This window comes from Megalobrama amblycephala, linkage group LG7 (assembly GCF_018812025.1).
Source record: "Megalobrama amblycephala isolate DHTTF-2021 linkage group LG7, ASM1881202v1, whole genome shotgun sequence".
Classification (NCBI taxonomy): Eukaryota; Metazoa; Chordata; class Actinopteri; order Cypriniformes; family Xenocyprididae; genus Megalobrama; species Megalobrama amblycephala.
The window spans coordinates 57,733,299-57,757,992 of NC_063050.1; the positions used below are offsets into that span (position 1 = coordinate 57,733,299).

General features: G+C 37.6%; 1 protein-coding gene, 2 long non-coding RNA genes and 1 pseudogene across 3 annotated transcripts; 1 reads left to right on the forward strand and 3 right to left on the reverse strand.

Moving 5' to 3' along the window:
- Positions 1–1,525: 1,525 nt before the first annotated feature.
- LOC125273175 lies at positions 1,526–11,343 on the reverse strand (annotated as a pseudogene).
- Positions 11,344–12,871: 1,528 nt separating this feature from the next.
- Positions 12,872–13,491, reverse strand: LOC125271495. Its single transcript, XR_007185654.1, has 3 exons — positions 13,217–13,491; positions 13,016–13,064; positions 12,872–12,903 (listed from the first exon to the last, which is right to left on the reverse strand). It is a non-coding gene; the product is annotated as an uncharacterized LOC125271495 (long non-coding RNA).
- A 3,459-nt stretch (positions 13,492–16,950) lies between these two features.
- wu:fj30f06 (E3 ubiquitin-protein ligase RNF19A) lies at positions 16,951–18,819 on the reverse strand. Its single transcript, XM_048195535.1, has 4 exons — positions 18,649–18,819; positions 18,452–18,552; positions 17,671–17,841; positions 16,951–17,567 (listed from the first exon to the last, which is right to left on the reverse strand). Exons 1-4 carry the CDS (start codon positions 18,725–18,727, stop codon positions 17,124–17,126), a joined length of 795 nt encoding a protein of 264 aa, XP_048051492.1. The 5' UTR covers positions 18,728–18,819; the 3' UTR covers positions 16,951–17,123.
- A 2,272-nt stretch (positions 18,820–21,091) lies between these two features.
- Positions 21,092–23,766, forward strand: LOC125271497. The gene is made up of 3 exons (XR_007185655.1): positions 21,092–21,219; positions 23,513–23,552; positions 23,698–23,766. It is a non-coding gene; the product is annotated as an uncharacterized LOC125271497 (long non-coding RNA).
- The last annotated feature ends 928 nt before the right edge of the window (positions 23,767–24,694 follow it).

A 24,694-nucleotide genomic window follows, 5' to 3' on the forward strand; every position in this document is an offset into this window, starting at 1 on the left:
AACAGACCATCTTCTGAATCTACTTCTGTTTTCACATATACTATTATCATGTTGTAGGCCCCTCTTTGGCCTCCATGAGTATGTGCCCTTGGCATAGTCTACCTGTTAGGTGAGCTCTGCGCTTCCCCTTTGGAGTTGGGTTTGTAATATTGCTTAGCTCCCTAAGCTGATTATGGTGGTAGGCCTTAATCAGGCCCCATCCTAAGAATCAGCCCCAGGCTGGTTTGTGCTCCCCTTTTCAGGGTTTCTAGCGCACAGCCTCCTCAGTGCGTTAATTAAGCACTGGGTAGATCCTAGATTGAGCAGATTATCTCCCCTCGATATGAGGGTTCATAGCACTCAGCTGAGTTCTGCTCTCCAGGATGCCCATCTCTACGCGTGGGTCTGAGCTGGTTCCTACCTTTCTGCAGACACTCTTACCTACTATCTTCCTTAAGAATGCGTTTTTAGAGGCTCTGTATTCAGACAGGGATGGCCTGAACTAAGTCTGTTCCCTAACAAGACCAGGTCGGCCTCCCTGGTGGCATTGAGGGTGACCCCGTTCCCCTCAAAGTGGCTGGCCGAGGCTCCCTTTGGTTCCTTGGCCACATTCCCTTAAAGGGACCACTTTTTCTGCAGAAAAGTGGGTTCCAGATGCCTTAGCGATTTCGGTAGGCCCTATTTAAAAAAAAAAAAAAAGAGGTAGAGGCCTTCTTGAAGTTCAGCTTGGGCTGTTGCCCAAAGGGAATGCTGTCACTGACAGCCTGGTGTGACCTGAGGGGGAGTTGCCAAGCAGTTCGCGAACTGCTTTTGGGCCTTTGTCTCAAGCCATACTTTTTGGCAGGCACTCTCCTCAACCATGGCGGCGTGGGTATATCGTTCCCCAATGCATTTTCGAACGCAGAGTAGAGTTCCCTTTCGAAAGGGAACGTCTCAGGTTACGTATGTAACCATGGTTCCCTGAGAACAGGGAACGAGACTCTGCGTTTCCTTGCCATGCTTCGGGTTGCAGAACAGTCCCTCAAGACGATAGATACTGGCTGTCTTTCCAGGTGCTCCTTTATACTTCCGGGTCGCGCCGTATGACGTCATAGGCTGTCGCTGGCCAATAGGAATTGGAGTTATTGGATAGTGCTTTCAGACACCTGGGTCACGTGGGGTTTCTCCAATGCGTTTTCGAACGCAGAGTCTCGTTCCCTGTTCTCAGGGAACCATGGTTACATACGTAACCTGGGACGTTTTCAAGCATCTTCTGCATATTTGAATCCTTTCCAGCAGTGACTGAATGATTTTGAGATCCGTCTTTTCACACTGAGGACGACTGAGGGACTCAAACTCAACTATTAAAAAAGGTTCAAACATTCACTGATGCTCCAGAAGGAAACGTGACGCATTAAGAGCCGGGGGTGAAAACTATAGCTGCCTATAGCTGACATAGAAGTGTAAAGTAGAATGTCCTTCACTTGACGATTATCCTATTATTTTAAATCAGAAAACTAGATCATTTAAAAAAATTCAGATAATCTTAGACCAAAAAAAAACTTACTTACAAAGACAGAATGGGCTTTATCCACCAGTCAACTGGATAACAGCTGTTGAGAATTACATAACACTTAAAAATATGTCAGGACTTTAAAAGTCCAAAGAACAACTTTATTTGCTCACTGCATAAATCATCAATGTTTTACTGTACATCAATGATTGATAGTATATAAAGTCTAAAGTTGTGTGCAAAGAACGTCATGCATTTCTGTGAAAAAATATAAAATATTGATCCTTGATCAAAAATGTCTCTCAAAATAAAACCTATTTTTCCTTAAAACTCACCAGTATATCAGTGCAATCAAAAATATTAACCTGAATGTTCCTTTTTTAACTGAGTGGCTTGAAATGTTCAACTATAACATAAGTGTAGCTTAAAACATTACTTATACAAACATGCCTACATCTTAAAATAGGAAAGAACAAATTGGCACATTTGCAACATTTCATTAAAACTCCTACCTAAACCCCAGTATATCAGAGAAAGATGTTTAGCTTCAAGGAAGACCAAACCCAGGGGAATTTTGCATGCTGTAATCCATGGCTTCTTGAAACTCTTCATAACTGGGTAAGATTGGAATTTTGATTGTATTTGTACATACATTTGCCATGGGAAGCTCTTTGAGCTCTTTTGAAAAACTAGCTTTGGCTGAGGCTGTATTGCTGCAGGAGGAACTTCTTTCAGTCCAGTCCCAAACATAAGCACATCTTCCAAGGAAGGACTAGCCTCTTTTTCTAGGGAGAGCAAAAGAAGAATGTTAGACATGTTTTTTATTTTTTGGTACTTTATATATTTGCTGGAGTGATAATTCTGCACATTTCTTATTCTAACATATAAAATACCTTCCAGGTAGAGCAGATAATCTCTCCAGTAGCTCAGCACCCTGGCCTCCTCCTGGCGGTTGGTGCTACCAGGCTGACTGAACTGCACGTGGAAGATGTTCTCCACAGCATCAGCTGTCAGCTTAGTCTCAGTGTAGCACATGATCAAGAAGAAGAGTGAAGGATGTTGTTCCAAGGCATTGACAAAATCAAGTGTTGCTAATCCCTCTTTGAACCTACAAAAAGTGACTACTACAATGGGGTTATGTGAACAACTACTGAAAGATATAGGCCCAGTTTCACAGACAGGGCTTAGATTAAGCCAGGATTAGGCCTTAGTTTAATTAGGACATTTAAGCAGTTTTTATAAACACCCTAGACAAAAACATCACTGGTGCACATCTTGAGACAAAACAATGGCACTGACGTATTTTAAGATATGCCAGTACAAGTTACTTTCAGTTAAAACAGCTCAAATATGCATTTTAGTCTGGGACTAGTTTAAGCCTTGTCTGTGAAACCGGGGATACAGATTTTCCATTTTAACAGCAAGAAATGAGGTGACACTACTTCAGTGTTTTAGCCTTTGAAAAATGTGTTGAAAGTATTAAAGTACAAGTTAAAATATAAAATAATTATTTAACATTGTTTTAAAAGTTGTTACATGTCCACAGAGTAAGAATAATATTATACCTCTGGATGGAAACATGGTTTCGGTAGATGAAACACCACTGAATGTAATCATCTATCACTTTTCTTTTCCTCCAGAGTCCTCATGAATCTGTAGCAGCCAGCTGTCTGTAGCATGCTTGAGTACTTTGCTGTGAGCTCCTGGAGTTCACTCAGTGATGCAGCATTCTCTATCTAGAGGAAAATAAAAACAATAAATGTTTTTATTATTATCATCATTATTAATATTATTGTAACAGTTAAAAGTCCACGTTACTTTGAAAGAAATCAGTAAGGCTAAGAGTAATGATAACTTGTTTTAAAAATGGTCTGTAATGACAAATATAAAAGGAAAATGTAATTATTTAAAACAGATAGTAATGTCAGATTCAAAAGAACGAAATTGTGTAACTAATTTCTATATTGTACATATTTAGGCATATGTTGCATAATTATCATTTATGATCTACCTTCCAGCACCTGTGTACACAGAATAAAGGTTTTTTTGGGTGTAGCACATTATTATCAAAGGATCTGATAAGAATATTAGATTGAACTTGCATAATTATATTTCATTTACCTTGGTTGTAATGGCCACCAAAAAATCTAACCCTTTTGATACCATATATTAATAATGATATCAGGCTAAAAATTAACAATAATAACATTTAAGACAACATGTCAAACAGTTTGTCAAACATATGGTTTGTCAAACAGCAATTAAGATATCATTAATGTGGGTAGTTTTGTGTCAATTTAAAAGTAAATTTCTTGAAATTGTTTGTAATCCCAGTTTAACAAATTACCTCAACGAGTGTCTGCAGAGAGCAGTAAGGCGCTCAAAAGAACAGGCCGATCGCAACCGCCGACCACCTCCGGATTACCGCCCTGGCCAGTGGGTATTGCTTTCTACCCGGGATCTCTGCCTCCGCTTACCCTGCAAGAAACTCAGTCCCAGGTATGTGGGTCCATTCAAGATCACACGACAAATCACACCAGTTTCTTATCGTCTAGCCTTACCTTCAGAATACCGTATCTCACCCACTTTCCATGTTTCTCTGCTCAAGCCCGCAGGTGGTCCGAGAGGATGGGAGAACCTAGAGGGGACCGGTGATCAGAGACCCCCTCCTATCATCGTGGAAGGCGAGGAGGCCTATCAAGTTCACGAACTTCTGGATTCCAGACGCCGGGGCCGAGTACTACAATACTTACTTGACTGGGAGGGGTTCAGCCCGGAGGAACGGTCCTGGGTCAACACGGACGACATTCTGGACCCAAACCTCATTACAGAATTTCACAGGACCCATCCGGAGCGTCCGGCCCCCCGTCCTCGTGGGAGACCCCGGCGTCGCCCGCCTCCTCGCTTCAGGAGCCGCTCGCAGGGAGGGGGCTCTGTCACAGAAACGGTCGCTGTGGCTCCCCCCAATCGCCACCTGAGGGCACCCTCACCTGAATACTGATCATTCCATGGACTACATTTCCCATACCACGTACCCGGGCTGATTACACACACACCTGTTCCATATCTTCCCCGGACTATAAATGACTCTCATTCCCCATCATGCTTCACGAAGTCTTGTTTTGCCTAGCTGACATTTCTGAGCGTTTATTCCCTGTTTGCCGATATTCTGTGTATGACCTTGGACTGCCTCGTTACCCTGTTATCTGCCTGCCGCCTGCCTTGTGATATACCTGCCTGTCTACTGATTACCCCTGTCTTGCCTGCCGCCTGTCCTGACCCATTGCCTGGTATTGTTACTGTTTCTGCCTTGTCTTCTACACTGCTGTTGCTGGTATCTGACCCCTGCCTGTACGACTACGATATTATAATAAAGCTGCATATGGATCTCACCGAGACTGCCGCCTCGTTACAACGAGGGCCTTTCTGACCTCTTCGTCATGAATGTCCTCAATTGGGGCTTCAATTGTCTTTACTTTACCAATTAAGTAAAGAAAAAAGTTTGGTGAAAGACATCGAGGCCCTGGACCGCCATGAACAATGGACACAGCAATCATCCGTCCAATATTGAAGTATTCATTTTCTTCTGCAGCTAAAAATGATAATATTTAAACGTTAGGACACAATGATTTACAACATTGTAAAAACTTCATAAAAGTATTACCTTTGCTATCAAAGGAGAGATATTTGGCATTGTCTTTGCCTTCAAATATCCTCATCATTTTGATGGTGTCCATCAAAAGAGTCAGAAATTCTCGAGTTGGCCCCCCGCTGTCCAAGGCCTCTTCAGTCATCCCGGCATTGTCTGTGAATTTCACCATCAAGTTGTAGGTGGGATCAAATGAGGATCACCTGAAACCTCTTAAGGCACCATCCCAGATATTTGCTCGGTTAATGTTAAATCTGCAACAGGATGTTTTTTTAAGACTTTGTGCCAGATTTGACACTATGTCTGTCAGCCCATCATGTCCATCACTGGAAAAAACAAAAAAAATGAGTAAGCCATTCCACACTGCTCAAAAATAATAAACACAATTTGGACATCACAACTTTAGGAAAAAGTTTAGATTAAAAAAAAATCATAAAATCACATTCTTCTGGATAACAGGAGAAACAGCTTGGCAGATTTTTGTAATTTTTGTAGAACAAGTGCTCATAGTACCTGTCTTTCTCTGACAGTTTCTCTACTTCCTCAAGATCCGAGGAACTGCTGTCAATGGTGATGGGTGCATAGATATGGGTATATGCACTGTGGAAGGGAGAACAATAACAGTTGATCCAGAAAGTATTCTGAAACAGATGTTTTGTTGTTTTATCTGTAGTCCAGAACTGTCTAATAGTTTTATCTAATATGTCTAATAGTTTTATTTCAAATCCAGTGAAATGTTATGTAAAATTATGCCTTGTGACTTACCTGTAGAAGTCACATGACTTAGGTTCACCCACTGAGTTGGTTGTGTTGGGGATAAACAGTTTAGGACCCTTGAAACCAGATATGTTGAATAAAGACCCGGAGTCAGAGTTAAAAAAAATTAATAAATTGAAGAAAAATTTAATGAAGAATAGTTTGCAGTTTCATCAGCAGAAGCCAGCTTCAAGTCTCACAAGGAGTTTGTAGGCCGCTCTGCGTACATTCACATTTCCACAACAATTATACTCTAACAGAGTCAACTAACTACGTCATTACTTCAGGTTGGATGATTCTGATTGGCTAAGAAAAATAGACAAGATTAGAAATTTTCCACACGTGGACAGATAGTAAGAAGCATATCTCCCTTCGTCACAGTGATGATGAGGGGACCCTGGATTTAGGTACCGGATGCCCTTTTGGGGTCATGATGTGGCGTCTGCTGGTCTCAAGCAGAATGCCAGTTGTCCACCAGTACAAAGGGACCTGCACAGAACACTTAACGCACATACACAGATACACATGATTCACTGCTTCTTCAAGGCTGAAGTTGATCTGAGCTCTGTTCTGAGCAGGAAACCTTCCCAAAACATACAGATAACATGTTCTTTTCTCTCAGTGAGAGGTACAGAGGAAAATAGATGCTTTAACATACATTGAAGAAGTCATTCAAATATTTTAACAGAAATATAAATGTTGATTAATAACTTAAAAGATATATATTGAAGCGGCAGTGGATTCCAGAATCCACCCCTTCAGTCCCCCCTTAAAAGGCCGATGTGAAGTCTTAAACACCACATCTGGTCTTAACAATTTAGGCCGCTTCAAAATTTAACATTGCTCACCCATGCTCCCCTGGCATGTTACAATTGTATAAAATAGACAATAGGTTTTCCCTCAAAGGGCTTAACTAGAACAGAATATTCTACAGAGCACATAGTGCATTATTGACCTTCAGTTCTTACACATAGTCGTCTTTACATCAATCTTTGTGATTTGGTTTATCATCAAATTCCTTGACTACAAAGCAAATACATATTTATTCTCTGGAAGCCGGGCTAAATGAGCAAGCACTGTTACTGCATTCCTGGCATGGGCCAGACCCTCAGTCACTCCTCAGATACTAAATACAGACATTGCCTGTAATCATAAACACCAGGATATATACACTGGTTTTTAGAAAAAATATAATTTCCAATTCATTATATAATACAAGAAGATGGATCGTAAATCCACTCCTTTCACTATACCCTTTATAGATCATTTTTAAGGTTAAAAAAAAATTGTGGTCTAATTCAAAATAAACAACAACAATAAATAAATAAATAAATAAATAAATAAATAAATAAATAAATAAATAACTAAGACCCATCATAATCCATCTAAGTATTTTAAGTTTCTTAAATCATTGTTCAGTTTACAGTCTATAGACATAGCATGTACCACCTTAATTGTAGAACATCTTTTAAATCTCTTTTTTTAAACACCTTTAGAAAATAGAAATAAAAGAAAAGAAATTTACATGACCGTTTCAATTATCATTTTCAATAAAACATAGAATTGTTACTTTTACTTAATAATCCTTTTGTTAAGATTTCTTTTCACAACAGATCCATTATAGCCCACAAAAAAATAAACAATATAAATAAAAATAAACATAAACCTAAACCTTTGAATTTCAAAACATTTCGTTAAAAACCTTTCATCAAAATGAAATAATCATCAAAACATATAAATTTAGTTAGAGTAACAATTTCTTTGTCTTGACTGATATCTTTATCATGACATTCACTGTTAATAATACTCAATACCTAATTATTATTAATCTGAAACTCAATTTTCACAACATTTCACAGTAATGAGACTGTCAAAAGTACAGCATTCAAAATAATTTAATAATAATTAAGACTTCCTTTAAAGTCAGTTTTAAACTCAAGTTTCTTGTCAATTATAACTGCATAGGCTGACCAAAATCTTAATGACCAAAATCTTAACCCTCTTCTTTGGCAGGGATCTTTTTAATTATTACTCACTGCACCAAAATTGTCAAACAAAAACACAAACGGACAGATTTTCTTCCATAACACTTATAAATTATACAAATGTTGTACTATAAGACATTATCAATTTCTTTAAAGCTGTTTTTGAAACAGTTTCTCTTTTTTTTTTCATCACAATAATTTCAACTGCTTATAATTTTGTCACTCTATCCCATCAAATTAATATTCTGCAGATCTAAAAATATGTTATCGTTACTGTCTCAGTCCCACTTGTCCCACAGTGTTTAAATTTAGACCCTCAGTTGAATTTAGACAAGGGTTTTTAACCCATGAACGGCAATCTTCAATTCCACAATTCCAATTTATATAAATGTTCTTAAAAATACTAATCCAGAGAATAATTAAAATCAACATCATAAATGACAAAATTCATAATTACCATTAGCAGACAGAGCTGGATATCCAATCCACTTAAAGCTCGTCCCATGTTCTGTATCGTCTATTCATAAGATTCAATCCGAAATATCGGCTTGTCAAAATTTGTCGTTTCTCTTAACCCATCTGTAAAAACACTCATTCCAGAGGTTAATGACATACACACACTGAGGACAGATTATTTCCCCAAGCTAACACATACAGAACACAAAGTTCAGTCACCCTCACACACACTCACACTAGACACATGAATATGAACCTGCTCATTGTCAATGTTTGCTTTTGGTTTTAAATCTAAAAACATATTTGAACTTAACATTTTTCCTGTAGGTTTTACTCTTATTCAGTCTCAAAGAATGTCTTTTCACTATAATTTGTTTTCAGAAAAGTCAGCTGGGTTGTTTTGGTTCTAATCTCAGTGCTTTGTTTGAGCTTTATCAGGCTGATAACAGACAGACAGAGCACCATCCTTTTCCTCCACTCAAGCAGTCTCTCTCTCTCTTACTGCACTAATAATCTTTTCAACAGAATCACAAGTCTGTAACTTAGACAGAATTTAATATTAAATTATTATATAGAAACCTTGGTCATTCACAAAGGTAAAAATGTACATTTTTAACTTCCAAATAAAAGCCATTACCACCATCTAAAATATGTTATGCTAGTAGCCATTTTTTTGAGGTTATCTTTAGTTTAAATGCTGAATGCACTTATCTGTCACTTGAATCTTCAAATTCAGTCTTTATCTTTAACCACCACCATGTCTACGAATTATCCTCTGCCATGTCCCATGACCTGCAGGAGTAAAAACTATAATAGACACATTAGTTCAAAATCAACACAGTCTCGTGGATTTAGGGATTTGTAGTACTGCTGAATCTAAAACTTCTATACAGTTCTTGCCAATAGGGCAACCAACATCATGTTAATTTTATTCTGGTCTCCCTAGAAATTACGGACAATCACCTCATGGTCTCAGTCGGCTCTTGAAAGCTCATTCCCATCAGCTCTTTATCAATAATCTTTTCCTCAGGGTCTTGTCCCCTGGCATAGTTGTGGACTTGTCACAATGAAAAACAAGCCATCTTAGGAATGCGGTTTTTGGTGAGTGGTATAGAGGAACATTTTTGGGGCGGACTGCTGTACCTCTGACAGCTCCCCCCTTTTGATGCTGCTGGCCTCACAGACATCCGCTCAACTCTCATACCCATCCCACATAAACACCTCCCTTCAGGGTAGATGCCCAGTGGCGGCGGTAACCCCCCTGCCTTAGGTTGTCCTCTGTCTGGCCAAAGAGGATCTTACCCGTCATTGAGAAATCACCTCATGCACACTGGTTACCGCTCTTTCCCATTCCAGATCTTTGACAGTTTTCTTCAACAGAATCAGGTGTTTTCTGGAGCTTAGGGAGGTTGCATTCAAGAGCCACCAGAGCCATTGGACTTCCTAATAGTGTTAAAACATGGAGACAGGTTAATGACAGCACTATTTAATCACTAAAAATCATTAGACTGTGCATTCTCTCAGCAGTAACATATCAGTGCTGAGATTGTTCTCAGTGAATTTAAATCTCACTGTCCATTCAGTGTAGTGTTTTGCCACATCTGTAACTGGAGCCATCGGCCCTGCACATGGTGGTGACAAAGATCAGACAAAAAGATTACTGGTCATAGAAAAAACAATTTGTCAACATAGTCACTTCTATCATTCAAGGTCTGTATTACCATTTTAGAGACCTCTTTATACTCATTGAGTTTTCCTTTGACAAATTTAACAACAAATTTAACTAATTTAACAACTTAACCTCTTAACCTCTTTATGGCAATCATTCTTTCAACATCTCTGTGTCCATGATTTTCAGCTGAGACACTGTGCTTCACTATAAATAGCTTGTTATCACTTATGACACAAGCTCAGATAGCAGCTTTTAGCTCATTTTGAGTGAGAGAGAGACTCTGAGGATTTCAGGACTGGTACACTGCCTTTTTATAACTTTTAACATCAAACTTTATCTACTGTCTTTTGACTCTGGCCCAGCTTAAGACTTTGCCAGAATTGATATTCATTTTCAAATAAACATAATTTTTATATTTGTCTTTCACCCATATATCAGGGAATTTAGGCATTACAAACTTCAGATCAAGTCGAGTCTCTGTGACACTGGCAGTCTCATTTTTGCCATTTAAACCCTCTGTCACTTTGACCATCATAAACCAAACATTTAGAAATTTAAGGTCCTGTGATAGCGATGCGCTCATCACATAAAAACATACTTGAGACTGTTCAAATATTTTTCCATAAATTGAAACTTTCAGAACATCCAATCATCCCTATTTTCATTTTTGGTAACACATGTTTTGGATTCATTCAGTAATTTTACATTAACCATTTGTCCATTCAATATAAAACTTATTATTATAGATTTCCCTTCAAAAGGAATTCATTAAGACTACAATCTTTTGACCTTATTGTTATCTCTTGTTATTTCTCAATTTCACAAGCTCATTCTCAGACAGAGTGGAAGTCTCTTTTTTTGTTGTTGTTGTTTCTTTCTTTTCTTTCTTTTGTTTACAATATTTTACAATATGGCCAAGTTTACCACACTGTCTACACTTTTTAGGCAGGTATTTACAATTACGGGCGAGATGGCCCTTCACACCACGATTAAAACACTCCTTGTCATCTTTATCACATTGGGTAATCAAATTGAACCATCCCTCAGTTACTTCTGGGATTTTTCCATCAGGGGTTAGTGGCACCCCACCCATTTTACAAATCCATGAATAAGCACAAACAGCTAAAAATGTGAATTTTTCTGGTTCTTTCTTTGTTTGTAGCCAGTCAAGTTGTTGTTTAACTTTCCAGTCAGAATCAAAACCCTGACTAACCATTTTCTCAATAATCTCTGCCAATGTCTTTGAAGTGAGGGCTTCAGAGCAGAGCTGCTTACAGCGTTTACTCTCTTCTACCTCATTATCTGTATCGGGACTGATCAAGTTACTGATCAAGTTACTCAATTTGTCGGCCATATTTTAGTCAAAGTTAATACTTACCTGAAATAGATGGAGGCGGCGATCTTTAAACAACACAGCTTTGGCTTCTGCTTGATGAAACTGCAAAGTATACTCCAAAATCGCAGTTACATACTGGTCCAAGCCAATTAGGGTCACAATTTTATTTTCGTCGGGATCATTCCTGATGCATCCTTGACCAACCAACCCTATCCCTATCTCTATTTCGTCGTATTTAACTAAAAGCTTAATTCTATTCCTGACTACCTGAATCTCTAAGCTCGGGGCGCCCCTGTCTGGAATGGGAGTCAGAGAGCTTTGGTTCGTGAGACACACTAGTAGTAACTTCTTTACAACACCTTAATGGGGAGTGTAGTATCCCCACACTGTCTGCCTCTTATGGCTTCCAGTGTCTTTATCAACCCTTTAATAGAGTATAGTATCCCAGCTTACTAGTGTCTTTCCTACCCCTTAATGGGGTGGGGTATCCACCACACTGTCTGCCTCTGATGGCTTTCAGTGCTTTCCAACTCCTTAATGGAGTGTAGTTATCACCAACCGTCTGCCTCTGATGGCTTTCAGTGCTTTCCAACTCCTTAATGGAGTGTAGTTATCACCAACCGTCTGCCTCTTATGGCTTTCGGTAATACACCAGCCTGTATTCAAAGACCTGGTGTCCTACACTCACGTCTGAGTGTGTAACCACAGTCTCACATCCCAATTCTCTCAACTCTTTCAACCAGACAGCCCTAACCAATAAATAAATCTTCCTACCTTGTTTGTTGGTTAGTCAGGGATGTCACCAAAGAATGATTGCCCGCATCCTCCACCATAAACTGTTGGGGATAAACAGTTTAGGACCCTTGAAACCAGATATGTTGAATAAAGACCCGGAGTCAGAGTTAAAAAAAATTAATAAATTGAAGAAAAATTTAATGAAGAATAGTTTGCAGTTTCATCAGCAGAAGCCATCTTCAAGTCTCACAAGGAGTTCGTAGGCCGCTCTGTGTACATTCACATTTCCACAACAATTATACTCTAACAGAGTCAACTAACTACGTCATTACTTCAGGTTGGATGATTCTGATTGGCTAAGAAAAATAGACAAGATTAGAAATTTTCCACACGTGGACAGATAGTAAGAAGCATATCTCCCTTCGTCACAGTGATGATGAGGGGACCCTGGATTTAGGTACCGGATGCCCTTTTGGGGTCATGATGTGGCATCTGCTGGTCTCAAGCAGAATGCCAGTTGTCCACCAGTACAAAGGGACCTGCACAGAACACTTAACGCACATACACAGATACACATGATTCACTGCTTCTTCAAGGCTGAAGTTGATCTAAGCTCTGTTCTGAGCAGGAAACTTTCCCAAAACATACAGATAACATGTTCTTTTCTCTCAGTGAGAGGTACAGAGGAAAATAGATGCTTTAACATACATTGAAGAAGTCATTCAAATATTTTAACAGAAATATAAATGTTGATTAATAACTTAAAAGATATATATTGAAGCGGCAGTGGATTCCAGAATCCACCCCTTCAGTTGTATGTTTGGGTCTTGTTGCACTCTTGGCCTGTAGCACAGACAAAACCACACAGCACAATAAGAACTTAGAATAATAATCATAGTATTAACCAGAAAAATTAACAAATTCTGGTGAATTTACATTACAGAATATGACATACTTGCTCATTAGATGACTGGGATGTTGATGTCGCAGATGTTGTGGCTGACCTATAACAAATTAGTAGATCAGTAGATTAGTAGATTATGATTGTGTAGTAAATAATATAAAATGCTTTCTTTATAGTAATTTTAAAAATAAACATACATTCATATAGCTGGCACAGGGACCAAAAAAAAGTGTCAGCAGAAATTTCACTTACCACTGTCTATGCTCTGGTGTACTTCTTTCGGGACTTGACCAAAGCTGTGAGGTGTAAACATTATAACCTTCTCATTCACAGCCTTAACACTGTATATGCTTTGCTATTTCTAATGATTGACAAGTCCAGGAGATTTTACTGCATTATAGCTGTACTGTAAGCACTGACATGCTGAACACCTAAATTCCTGAGATGTACCTACCACTGTGTCAGAAAGAGGTGACATATTGGGTTGCGCCCTAACAACAACATCATCATCCTCATCTTCTGAAACTGAGTCATCTTCATGACCTCACAAAAAAATTGTGTCAAATCTCTATTTCAAATTAAATGTCCAGTACAGAAACTATTTTGTTTTTAGTTTAAATCCACATAAAATATATATAAAACATACTATTTTAATACTTACTCTTTGACAACAAATCCTCAAGGGTACTGATGTACAGAGTAATCCTTTGATATGCCTTTCCAATGGCCTCTTTGTATTGTCCAATGGTAAAAGGTGTGTCAGTCCCAGGGATATTTTTTTATCTGAGAGCCATCTGGATAAAGCAAGACGTATTCTCCATCTTCCATGTCTTGGTTGAAATCTTTTTGTTTTTTCACAGCAGCTGGTAAAAGTTGCTCAGATGACCACTGGGGATCAACATGTAGAGGGCCTGAAGCCATTCTTGGTCTTGCTCATGATCCCAATAGAAATCTAGACCATCAGAAAGAAAAGGCAGAATACAAGGCAGAATACAAATGATAATACTGTTCTGTCTGACAACTTCATTAACTTGATAAAAGATTAGCTTACCTTTACTGTTTTATTTGATTTCTTTTTACTTTTTGAGAATGATTTCCTTTCAGTTTCTTTTAGTTCTCTGTATTTCATGAACTGGAGAACAGCTGAAGCTGACTTCGCTGGAATGGCACATGCATCAGTCACTGAAACACACACACAATCAAAAACAGAGAAAAGGATTGACGAGACTGAAAAGATTATAAGTTTTTATCATTTGATGGATGGAGCTCAGTTAGAGAATATTACCTCTGGGCACTGTCGGACATGACACATGGTCATCACCTGCAGTTCTAGGGGCGTTCTCTATAACAAAGCTTACATCTCGCCCACATGAACTGCAAAATCTGGGCAAAGTCTGCCACTGGATGCCACAGAAAGGACAATACATTGATCTGAAAAAGACAATATGACTGAAATTAGCACATTGCATTCTGTTGTCCTTTCATTACTAAAAGAATTTCAATAAATTGTAATATTTTAATTATACCATCAATCTGCAATTTAATTTGACCTGGTTTAACCTTTCTTTTTTACCGTGAACCTTGAACATTATGGCCCAGTTTCACAGACAGGGCTTAGCCTATTAAACCTTAAATAAGTTCAATAAGGGCATTTAAGTGGCTTTATAAACGTTCACTAGGGGAAAAAAAAACATTACTGGTGTGCATATTGAGACAAAACAATGGCAGTGACATTTTAAGATATGTCAGTATATGTTGCTTTCAGTTAGAACAGCTCAAACATACATTTTATTCTAGAACTAGCTTAATCCTTGCCTGTGAAACGGGGATATATTTAGATGCTTAAATAAGACAGCTAAAAAATGCAACAATATAACGTTCAACATTGTGTACCGTGTCAGATTATTTAGGCCAATAATATAAAAAGAGACTAGGCAATTATACGATCAGGATGTTTAAATAAACAAAAACATCTCTTTAACCTGGCATACACATAACACATTATCAATTTATATTTTCAAATCCGTTAAAGGATTATTAGGCTGCATAAATTAGGTCAGCCGGAACCGGGAACACTTCCTATAACACCAGATGTACTCGTTACATCAGAAAAAGAATGACATCTACGCTAATATTAGTCTTTCTGTTTATCCCGATGTTTACCGTAGTCAACCGGATCCGGGCCGTATCCAGATGAGACCGAGGACCTGCGCCCTGACACGACCACAAGGCAGCCCTGAAGTATCAGCAGAGATCGAGTCAACTAGATCATCCATTGTGAAGACATCATCAACACGACAGCCAGTGCCACAGTTCCTCAACAAACCGTCCATATCGGCGTGATGAATACGATTCTCAGCTGGATGGAACTGAAATAAATACTTTGAATGTTGCGATCCTATCGGACTTATGATAGAACCTGAATCGTAACAAAGCACTGTTCGCCAGAGGAGAACTGGCCCCCCAACTAAGCCTGGTTTCTATCAAGGTTTTTTCCCCCATTTTAACACCTATTTGCCACCTGTTTGCCACCTGATGTCACCTGTTGGAGTTTGGGTTCCTTGCCGCTGTCGCCTTTGGCTTGCTTAGTTGGGGACACTTGACATTTGATTTCACATTTGATATTCAACAGTATTCTTGACATTTATTCAACAGTGCTTTGATCTGCCTGCATTGACACTATTCTTTAAGAGCTGCTGTGCAGCCAAAATTATATACCAGTTATCAATGTAAAGCTGCTTTGACACAATCTGCATTGTAAAAAGCGCTATATAAATAAAGGTGACTTGACTTGACTAAATGAGCCTGCTCTTCATCATCCTCTTTCCCCTCTCTTCAATGGCAGGTATAAATATTCAGTACTCTAATCTGTATAGCATGAATGTAAAACATAGATTTAACAATGACAAAACTATATGTAGCACAGTCAATAGATTTAGCTTTGCAATTTATTTTGTATTGTTTGATCAACACAACATTATATGGCACTTTATGAATATACAGTCTTTATTTAGTTAGTTCGATCCCTTAAACCTTAAAAGCATCAAATTTAATTTAAAATTTTAAATTTAAATTAACATTAAAAATGTTCATCACATATTGATATATTTCAGATGGAAAATCTATTTAAACTTAAAATCATTGTTATTTCATGGTGTACATGTTCATACCATTTTAGAAAATAAACCATGGTATAAATAGTCTATTTGAAAATGGTGCATCATGTCAAAAATACTGTAAGTATAATCAACCGATTAAAAAATATTCTTGGTAACACTTTACAATAAGGTTCATTAGTTAAACGTCTTTGTTAACATATGTTAATGAAAACACAATTGTTCATTGCTTGTTCATATTAGTTCACAATGCATTAAAGGGTTAGTTCACCCAAAAATGAAAATTCTGTCATTAATTACTTACCCTCTTGTCGTTCCACACCCAAAAGACCTTTGTTTATGTTTGGAACACAAATTAAGATATTTTACACTGCTTCAGGAAGCATCAGATCATTATGAATCAGTGTGTCGAATCATGAATCGGATCGCGGTTCAAACCCGCCAAACGGCTGAACTCACGTAACTTTGACGCTCCGAACAGCTGATTTGACACAGATTCATAACGCTCCGAAGCTTCCTGAAGCAGTGTTTTGAAATCGGCCATCACCAAATAAGACGTTATTTTGTTTTTTTGCCACACCAAAAATATTCTCGTGGCTTTATAATATTAATATTGAACCACTGTACTCACATGAACTGGTTTAAATATGTTTTTAGTACCTTTATGGATCTTGACAGAGGAAGTGTCATTTCTCCCAATGTAGGCCTCACTGAGCCATCGGATTTCAACTAAAATATCTTAATTTGTGTTCTGAAGATTAATGAAGGTCTTGGAACGACATGAGGGTAAGTAATAAATGACAGAATTTTCATTTTTTTTTTTTTCATTTCTTTAATTAATGTTAACAAGATTTAATAATGTATTAGTAAATGGTGAAATTAACATTAACAAAGATTAATAAATGCTGTAGAAGTGCAGTTCATTATTAGTCCATGTTAACTAATGAACCTTATTTTAAAGTGTTACCATATTCTTGTAGTAATTTAAAGAGCCAGACGAGTCACATGTCTTCCACATCGATTGATTATATCTCTAACACATATCATCTGTTCCAAACTGGAATTTCAGTCTGCCGTTGTGCAACTGTGCAGACATCATAAGGCCCACGGACTGGATTGCAAATACTCTTCAGCTTTAGGCAAAGGAAGCAAAACTCCACCTTGCAGCGCTTACACATAAGATTTTTACAAGCGTACCCATTGTGTTCTAAAAGGAGACCACAGGTTGGGCAGGCACGAATTGCAGGACACTCTACATTGTTCACATAAGACAGCCTCATATTATTACACTTTGCTAGCTTGTCAACATCTGGGTTGATACAGTCTTCATTACTACAGCGGACAGCATCAGCAGCTGGCCCTTTCCATTCCCTCATACACTGCCAGCAGAACTGGTAGGTCTTCTTTTTTACAGCTGTGCAGATGGTGCATTTCACACAGAGGTTGGTCAGGTCTTGTCGCTCAACATAGGACTCACAGCTTGGACACTTACAATATAGAGAGACATAATCATACATTATTTGTCAATAAATTCACATTATCCAGAAGACATATAATACACAAGAGTATTGAAATGTTATTTATACTCACTGATTTGAACTCGCAGTACTCAGCTGCTGCCAGAAGAGCCATATTTTCTTCAAAATGTGCCTGCTCTGAATCACTAAGCACTGCCAATTTCCTGACCTCCAAGTATGACCACTCCTTTTCACATTTTACTGTGCCATGTAAGATAGCTGGGCAATGAAATTTATACTGACCCTGTTAAAAAGGACAGAATAAAACAAAAATGATATACTGAATGTACAGGCACATTCTTGTACAAGACTGATTTTTTTTAATCTAGACTGAAAAATACTGAATGATAGGCTTCTGGATGCCGAGTTCTGCCTCCAAGTTATTGATAATTGTTAAAAATTGCATGAGAATCAAATATGTTTGCCTTAGTTTGGCAATGTGTAACGTGAAAAGACATCTAGAGAGAAAAAGACCACTTCTCAAAGAGGGTCTTTTTGTAGACTGAAGATCCATCCATTAGTCAAGAGCATATAACACTCTTTCACCCAGAGCTGACATTTAGCAGATAGACTCAGAAGCTTGTGATTGGTTTCTTTAGCCAGATGGTGGCACACGGTCACATTAAAATGCTTTCGGATTTAACTGTGTACTGTCTAACAGGTTTGTGCACACCAACAAAACTGAGGCAAACAAGGTAATCAACTCGCCCAGCCCTTAAGATTCACCCTAAACCTGACTCTAAAATTCCCAACAAGGATTGATCCACACACATGCTTGGCAAAATCGTGTTAAACTGATGATAATAATATTACATTATTACTGTTATTATTATTATAGAGTATTTCTGACCTACCTGGTCCAGCAAACTACGACACCAGGCAGTTAGTGATTGTGGGGACACAGCATGGCCACAAGACATTTCTGCTCTCAGAACGTCGGGGTCATCATCTAAAGCTGAAAGTTCATAAACCAGTTTCACGTTTTAATTTCTCTGAGTATTGTTTTAACCTGAGAGATCATTTACCCATAAAAAAAAAAAAAAAAACTTACTAATGTCGTCTTTCCGCCTGACAAATTTCAGCGTTGAATCATTAACGTCGTACTGTCCACTGCTTTGGTTGTCTTGCATCTTGATGAAGGCTCCTTGTTCAGTTCGTCTAGAAGAACTACAAGCATGAATGAGAAAGTTGGGAAGTGGACTGATATCTTACTTACGAAGTGAACAAATAATGCCTTCGCTTTCAGTTCAGAATAAAAAAGAAAGTGAAACCATCACTGTGATAAATCATGAAATATGAAACCTTTTAAGAAAAATACATTTTCCTCAATCAAAGACAGAATTTGAAGTGAAAGAATAAAGCTATCATGGTTACAAAAATAATAGACACCTACATAAAGGTAAGAAGAATCCTTTATTTTTCAGAACTGCGCAGCTATCTTCGATATATCACGAGCTGTCCTACTTTCTGTTTATGAAGCACTTCTGAGAAATCACACTCTTTCTGATAAACATCAGCTGAGGGCTATTTGAATATGAGTTTATATATGAGTTTTCCACAATACCTTGAATGTCTTTCACTTTGATAAGGACACTCCTTCAAAACTTGTTTCGTTCACATGCAATCAAAAAGAGTTTGACAGTTAACATCAGTACGTGTGCCTATGTGTGTCTGTGAGATATGGGGAGAATATATCAAGTGACTGTGGTCGGAATGCAAAACGAGAAGAAAGTTATAGACGTCGCAAATTCAGAGGAAGAATTCAACAACATGACAGTCGCGGAATTCAAAAAAAAGCTTGCTGAAAGACTGCCACAGGAGGCATCAGGTACTGTGTACATTTATCTTACCTCACAATGTTTTTCTTATTAATATTAGGCTGTTTTATTCTTGTATTTAACTCTTATTGCTAAGCACAAGCACTACACCAAAACAAATCCCTTGTACATGTAAACCACTGTATTTGGCAATAAATGTGATTCTGATTTGACAATTTTGTTCGATTATGAGGAGCAATAGAGCTGAATCATAAACATTATGACGCTAACTGGTGTAATTGCTATAACTTAACTTTTCATTTAATCCTCACAGACCCGTCTGGATTACGATTACTCTACACCAGTAAACAACTAAATGACACAGACAAGTTTTCTGACCATGGGATCAAGGATAAAGCCACTATCTGCATTATATTTCGGTTGCCGGGTGGAAGATAAACCAGAAGTCGTCAGATTCAAAGGAGAGACAAGTCTGCTGTATATTCATCTTCATATCTTCATAAACTACAAATATAGACTTTATGCTTTCCCTCTGAGATCGATGATGCCATTACAACAGATTAACTGTTTCTTCTTAACATTATTTTTGTTGATAAAGATTTCTAAATGTATCAACAGTCACAACTCTCTCTCTCTCTCTCTCTCTCTCTCTCTCTCTGATATACAGCCTAGTTTTTACCAGATTTTTCCTAATTGATTTTGTGCAGTTTTCACCTGTTTGTAGATAAATAAATAAATGTTTTGAAACAAATAGGAAGTCAACACAGTGTCTCGCCTGTCACACCCACTTTTTCTGCTTCCCTGTTCTGCTAATTATTTAATTATCTATAATGTGCATGTGTGCATGGTTTATAGATTTGTATGTTTTTGGTTAGTGTATGTGTTTGTCTGTGGGCACCAGAGACAATGAAGTGTATTGAATTGAATTGAATTGAATTGAATTAAGAGACACATAATTCTTATAAATCATGAAATATGAAACCTTTTAAATAAAATACATTTTCCTCAATCAAAGATAGAAGTTGAAGTTAACGAATAACGCTATCATGGTATAAAAATAATAGACACCTACATAAAGGTAAGAAGAATCCTTTATTTTTCAAAACTGCGCAGCTATCTTCGAAATAATATATAATGTGCAGTTCCAAGGGTCCCTTTTAAGTTATTAAACCCCTCTTTCAAACACCAGAATTATTTATTTTGCTATGTTTATCAACTTTAAGCGCCTATATAAAAATGCTCATGATTGATTGTGTTTTCGTGCTGGGGAGACGCATTTCTCGAGACAGCCTAAAGCGTAAAACAACGTTAGACGTATGTATCAAAGGCGTGATTTCGAAGCATTGTTTGGAATCTGGGCTTTACACTTTCATTTCCGAGCCAATGAACTGACGAACTGAATGAGACGAAACACACGAGAGGTATACGGCGGTATACGGTACGTACTAGGCTTTTTCTGTTTGAGAATGAGACATCGCTTTGGGGAACATACTAACCGGTCCTGGGTGTGTATTCTCTGTCATCCAACTATAAGCAGTTAAATAACCCGTCCTCTTCTGGGGACTTTTTCTCCATGTAAGCAATGCGTTTTTGTGAAAACGAAAGCTAAATTCATGATTTGAGATCTTCATTGGATATGTTCAAACACCTGCTGACGGGTGGGAACTATTTCCATAACTGAAACTATTTATTGTTTTTCTAAGTCAAAGGTCGAACTGTAGTTTCGATTTTCATGTTGGTGATCTGTTGATAAAAGTGAGTTACACGGTCAGATGGTCTGACTTTATTCAAATACCTTAGGCTGCTTATTGGCTTTCGTTGTTTCTTTCCGTGCTGTGTGTGAGGTAAGTGTTGTTTTAGCGTTGTTCTTATGCTAACTAAAACGAAGTCTGTCTGCGGTGAACATTTTCTTTGCCCGACAACAGTAGATTTTTGCGTTGTTTATAACCTGTCCTCCATTTTGACCTTATGTATTCCAAAATATTTGATGTCATTCCACTGAAAATAAGTTACATGTTGCTACTCCTCATATAAAAGAAAGTTGATGCTTTCATCTTTATAGGTCGCATGCATGCTAGATATTTTGTAAACTTAGCAATTTCTGTTTATTTAACTTGCGTTGCGATGTTTAAGCGTCAATTGAGAATACTGTTGCCTTCAGTGAGGGACAATCCCTTCATCCCAGCATTCAGCAACCTGCTCCTTCAAAGTCCTTAGATTCAGGAAAATTCATTTGACCTGACGAAAGCAACAACCACACAATTTAGATTTAAATGGAATTTGACGTGCAGTTTTACTGAATGTTTGTCATTTTGAATGTTTCTGAAAACTGTAGCTAATTTTTACATGCTTTTGATTTTGTTGACTTTTTGCATTGCATCTAGAACGTAAACAATGTAAGGATGAATATATAGCCTATAGATAGATAGATACAGATGGTAAGGCAAGGCAAGGCAAGGCAATTTTATTTGTATAGCACATTTCATACACAATGGTAATTCAAAGTGCTTTACATAAAGAAGAATAATAAAGATAAAACATAAGGAATAACAGTAAAACAGATAATTTTGCTATCTGGATGGAAGAGCTAGGAAGTCTTAGGGAGTTTTGTGTTGTTGTTGCCGTCAGAGTGGATCTAAACCTCACACGACAGGACTGCTCTCTAGCGACCTGTTAAGGCACTTCAAACTGATAAACAAAGTTTCAATCTCCTCTTTTGCCAAGACACCTCAAACTGCGCCACACAGCCCTAATCCCCCTTCCGGAGATATCTTATCTATGCAACACAGTTCAAATTTCCCCTTTGGAAAGTGTCCTGACTGTAATCCAGAGATATCTAACCATGCACCACAGCTCAAATTTCCCCATGGTTTGTCCAAATTTACCAAATTTTAACCTAATCACAAATGCTTTCTTCCTAATTCTCCCAACTTTTTCAAACAGACAGCAGTATTTAAAATGCATTAAAAATATATAAAAGAAATAACAAGATAAAATACATTAAAATGAAATGGTAGCTGGTTTAAAGGGGTCATGGCATGAAACATTTGCCTTGATCTTTTGACATACAAGATGTCTTTATACCATTAGAAAATCCTGCAATTTTCAGAGCTTAAAACAATCCCCTCGTTTTAAACAAAGAATTTATTTAATCAAGCTCCAAATAACAGCTTGTTTTGATATTGCGATATCTGTGACATCACAAACACATTTGCATATGACCGCCTCCAGAGCGAAACATCGAGCAATAGTTACTTTTTTGTTCAGCAGCCACTCAGCATTTTCACTGCCCACAATTTTGACATCGATACCATGGGGAAAAAACTGCCATATAGATATTTTTAATATTATCGCACTTTGGGTGAACAAAAATCTGCGGGAATGAGTAAAATTATGTGCAATATGCACAATCCCAAGCCTTGTAACACCAATAATATTCATCTGGAGCAAATTAAATGAGGCTGTTTGTGTATCAACTCGCTGTCGGAGATGAGAGTGTAGGGGAATTTTACAGTTAAAGACCCAAAGACCAGATATGATGAATGAAGACCTGGAGTCAGAGTTTAAAAAAATAAAACTGAAGAAATTTTACTGAAGAATAGTTTGCAGTTTCATCAGCAGAAGCCAGCTTAAGACTTACAAGGACTACAGACTTCCCAGCATGACAAACAAATGTTTGGTTTATTTTAATGGCATCCCAGATTGTATCAGATGATTATATGTTTGTTCGGAGCATTTTGTTTTGTAAATGAGGAACAGTGTAATGGAGTGTTGGTAAAGAAACCTTTTTTTAAATTTGAAGCAGCTAACAATATTGGATCTGACAGCAGCTGCATCACAAACCATAAGAAAATTATTTCATAATGCTTTCTCTGTAAATGACGGTTTTACACAGATAATGTTTTCAGAACACTTACTCGCGTACAATAGTGAGTTTCCTATGCAATGACATTAGCCAATCATAACAGTGCCTGTTTACTGACAAGACTTAAAGAAGCTGCACCTTAAAAAGGGATCATTTCAGACAGAGGGTCAGAATGAAAGTTAAAAAAACATATATATTTGTGTGTGTGTGTGTGCAAAAAAACTTTATTGTGGTATGTTAAATCTAAGGCGATTTTATTCCTTATTCTACAGATGAAATGAGGTCCAAAGAAAAAACAGCTGTGCTAAACCAGTAAGTGATAATTAACTAGACAAATCTAAAACATGAATAGAGAAAATGTGAAGGAACTACTCCCATATTGATTGGTATCATGGTAAATGCTGGATAATGCAGCAGAATCTTACACTGTATGCTCTATACCTTCAAATATTTGAAGAAGTCTCAACCTGGACTCTGATGTAAAAACACTGAAAAGATGTTTCTCATGGCCACCCTTCAGGCAAAGGTAAGGCCTTATTGATGACACATTAATTAATCTTCTTAGACATTAGATGTAATTGTCTGTTCTGTAACATTGACAGTGTACTGATTTCCCATGCATCTAATAACAGCAGTGATGCCTTAAGTGAGGGAAATTCCCGTACCCTCACCACTGATCAAACTGCTCTAAAGAGTCCTTACATTCAGGTAAAACCATTTCCCATCAAAAATCCAACAGCTGCACACTTTAGAAATTAAAGGAAAATGTTCTGCATAAGAAAAAAATACAGTAATAGTTAATTGGGTTACAGGTGTTCTGAGTTCACAGGATAATAAGGCTATTACAGTTGCACGTGAATACTGTAATGTATAGTCTGCTTTAGGGATGCACAGTATACCAGTACTGGGAAAATATGGATATATATGTTATTTCAAATGGTACGATATCATGATTTTGCTCATTTCGGTATATGCTACTGTTCCGAAGTTCACGCTAGGTGACAGTGTGCTACACAAACTGACGCGAAACTGGCAAATGTCACAACATAGAGGAGCCAAATGGATAAATCAGTTGAATCTCACTCAACACGCCCAAAACGAATAAATAATGAGAGCTGTAGACGTGTAATTTTGGAATTACTTTGCTCATAAAAATGATGAAGAACCATCAAACCTTGCCAAGCATCTGTCACTTGCTTATCCTTTAAGCAATACAAGATCGACAGGTCAGTGCATCATTCAAACAATCTAATTTAGACATTTACAAAAGTGTTGAATCACAGTGCACAGCTCGCTTACCCTAGTGAAAAAAAAGTATGCTAAGTATACTTGCAGCAAGACTAATTATTAGTATATTTAAAGTGTGCTATTTTGAAACAACTAATTTTGTACTAAGTATATTTAAGTTGAAATTAAGTAGTATTAAAATACAACTTTAAGTATATTTAGTATAC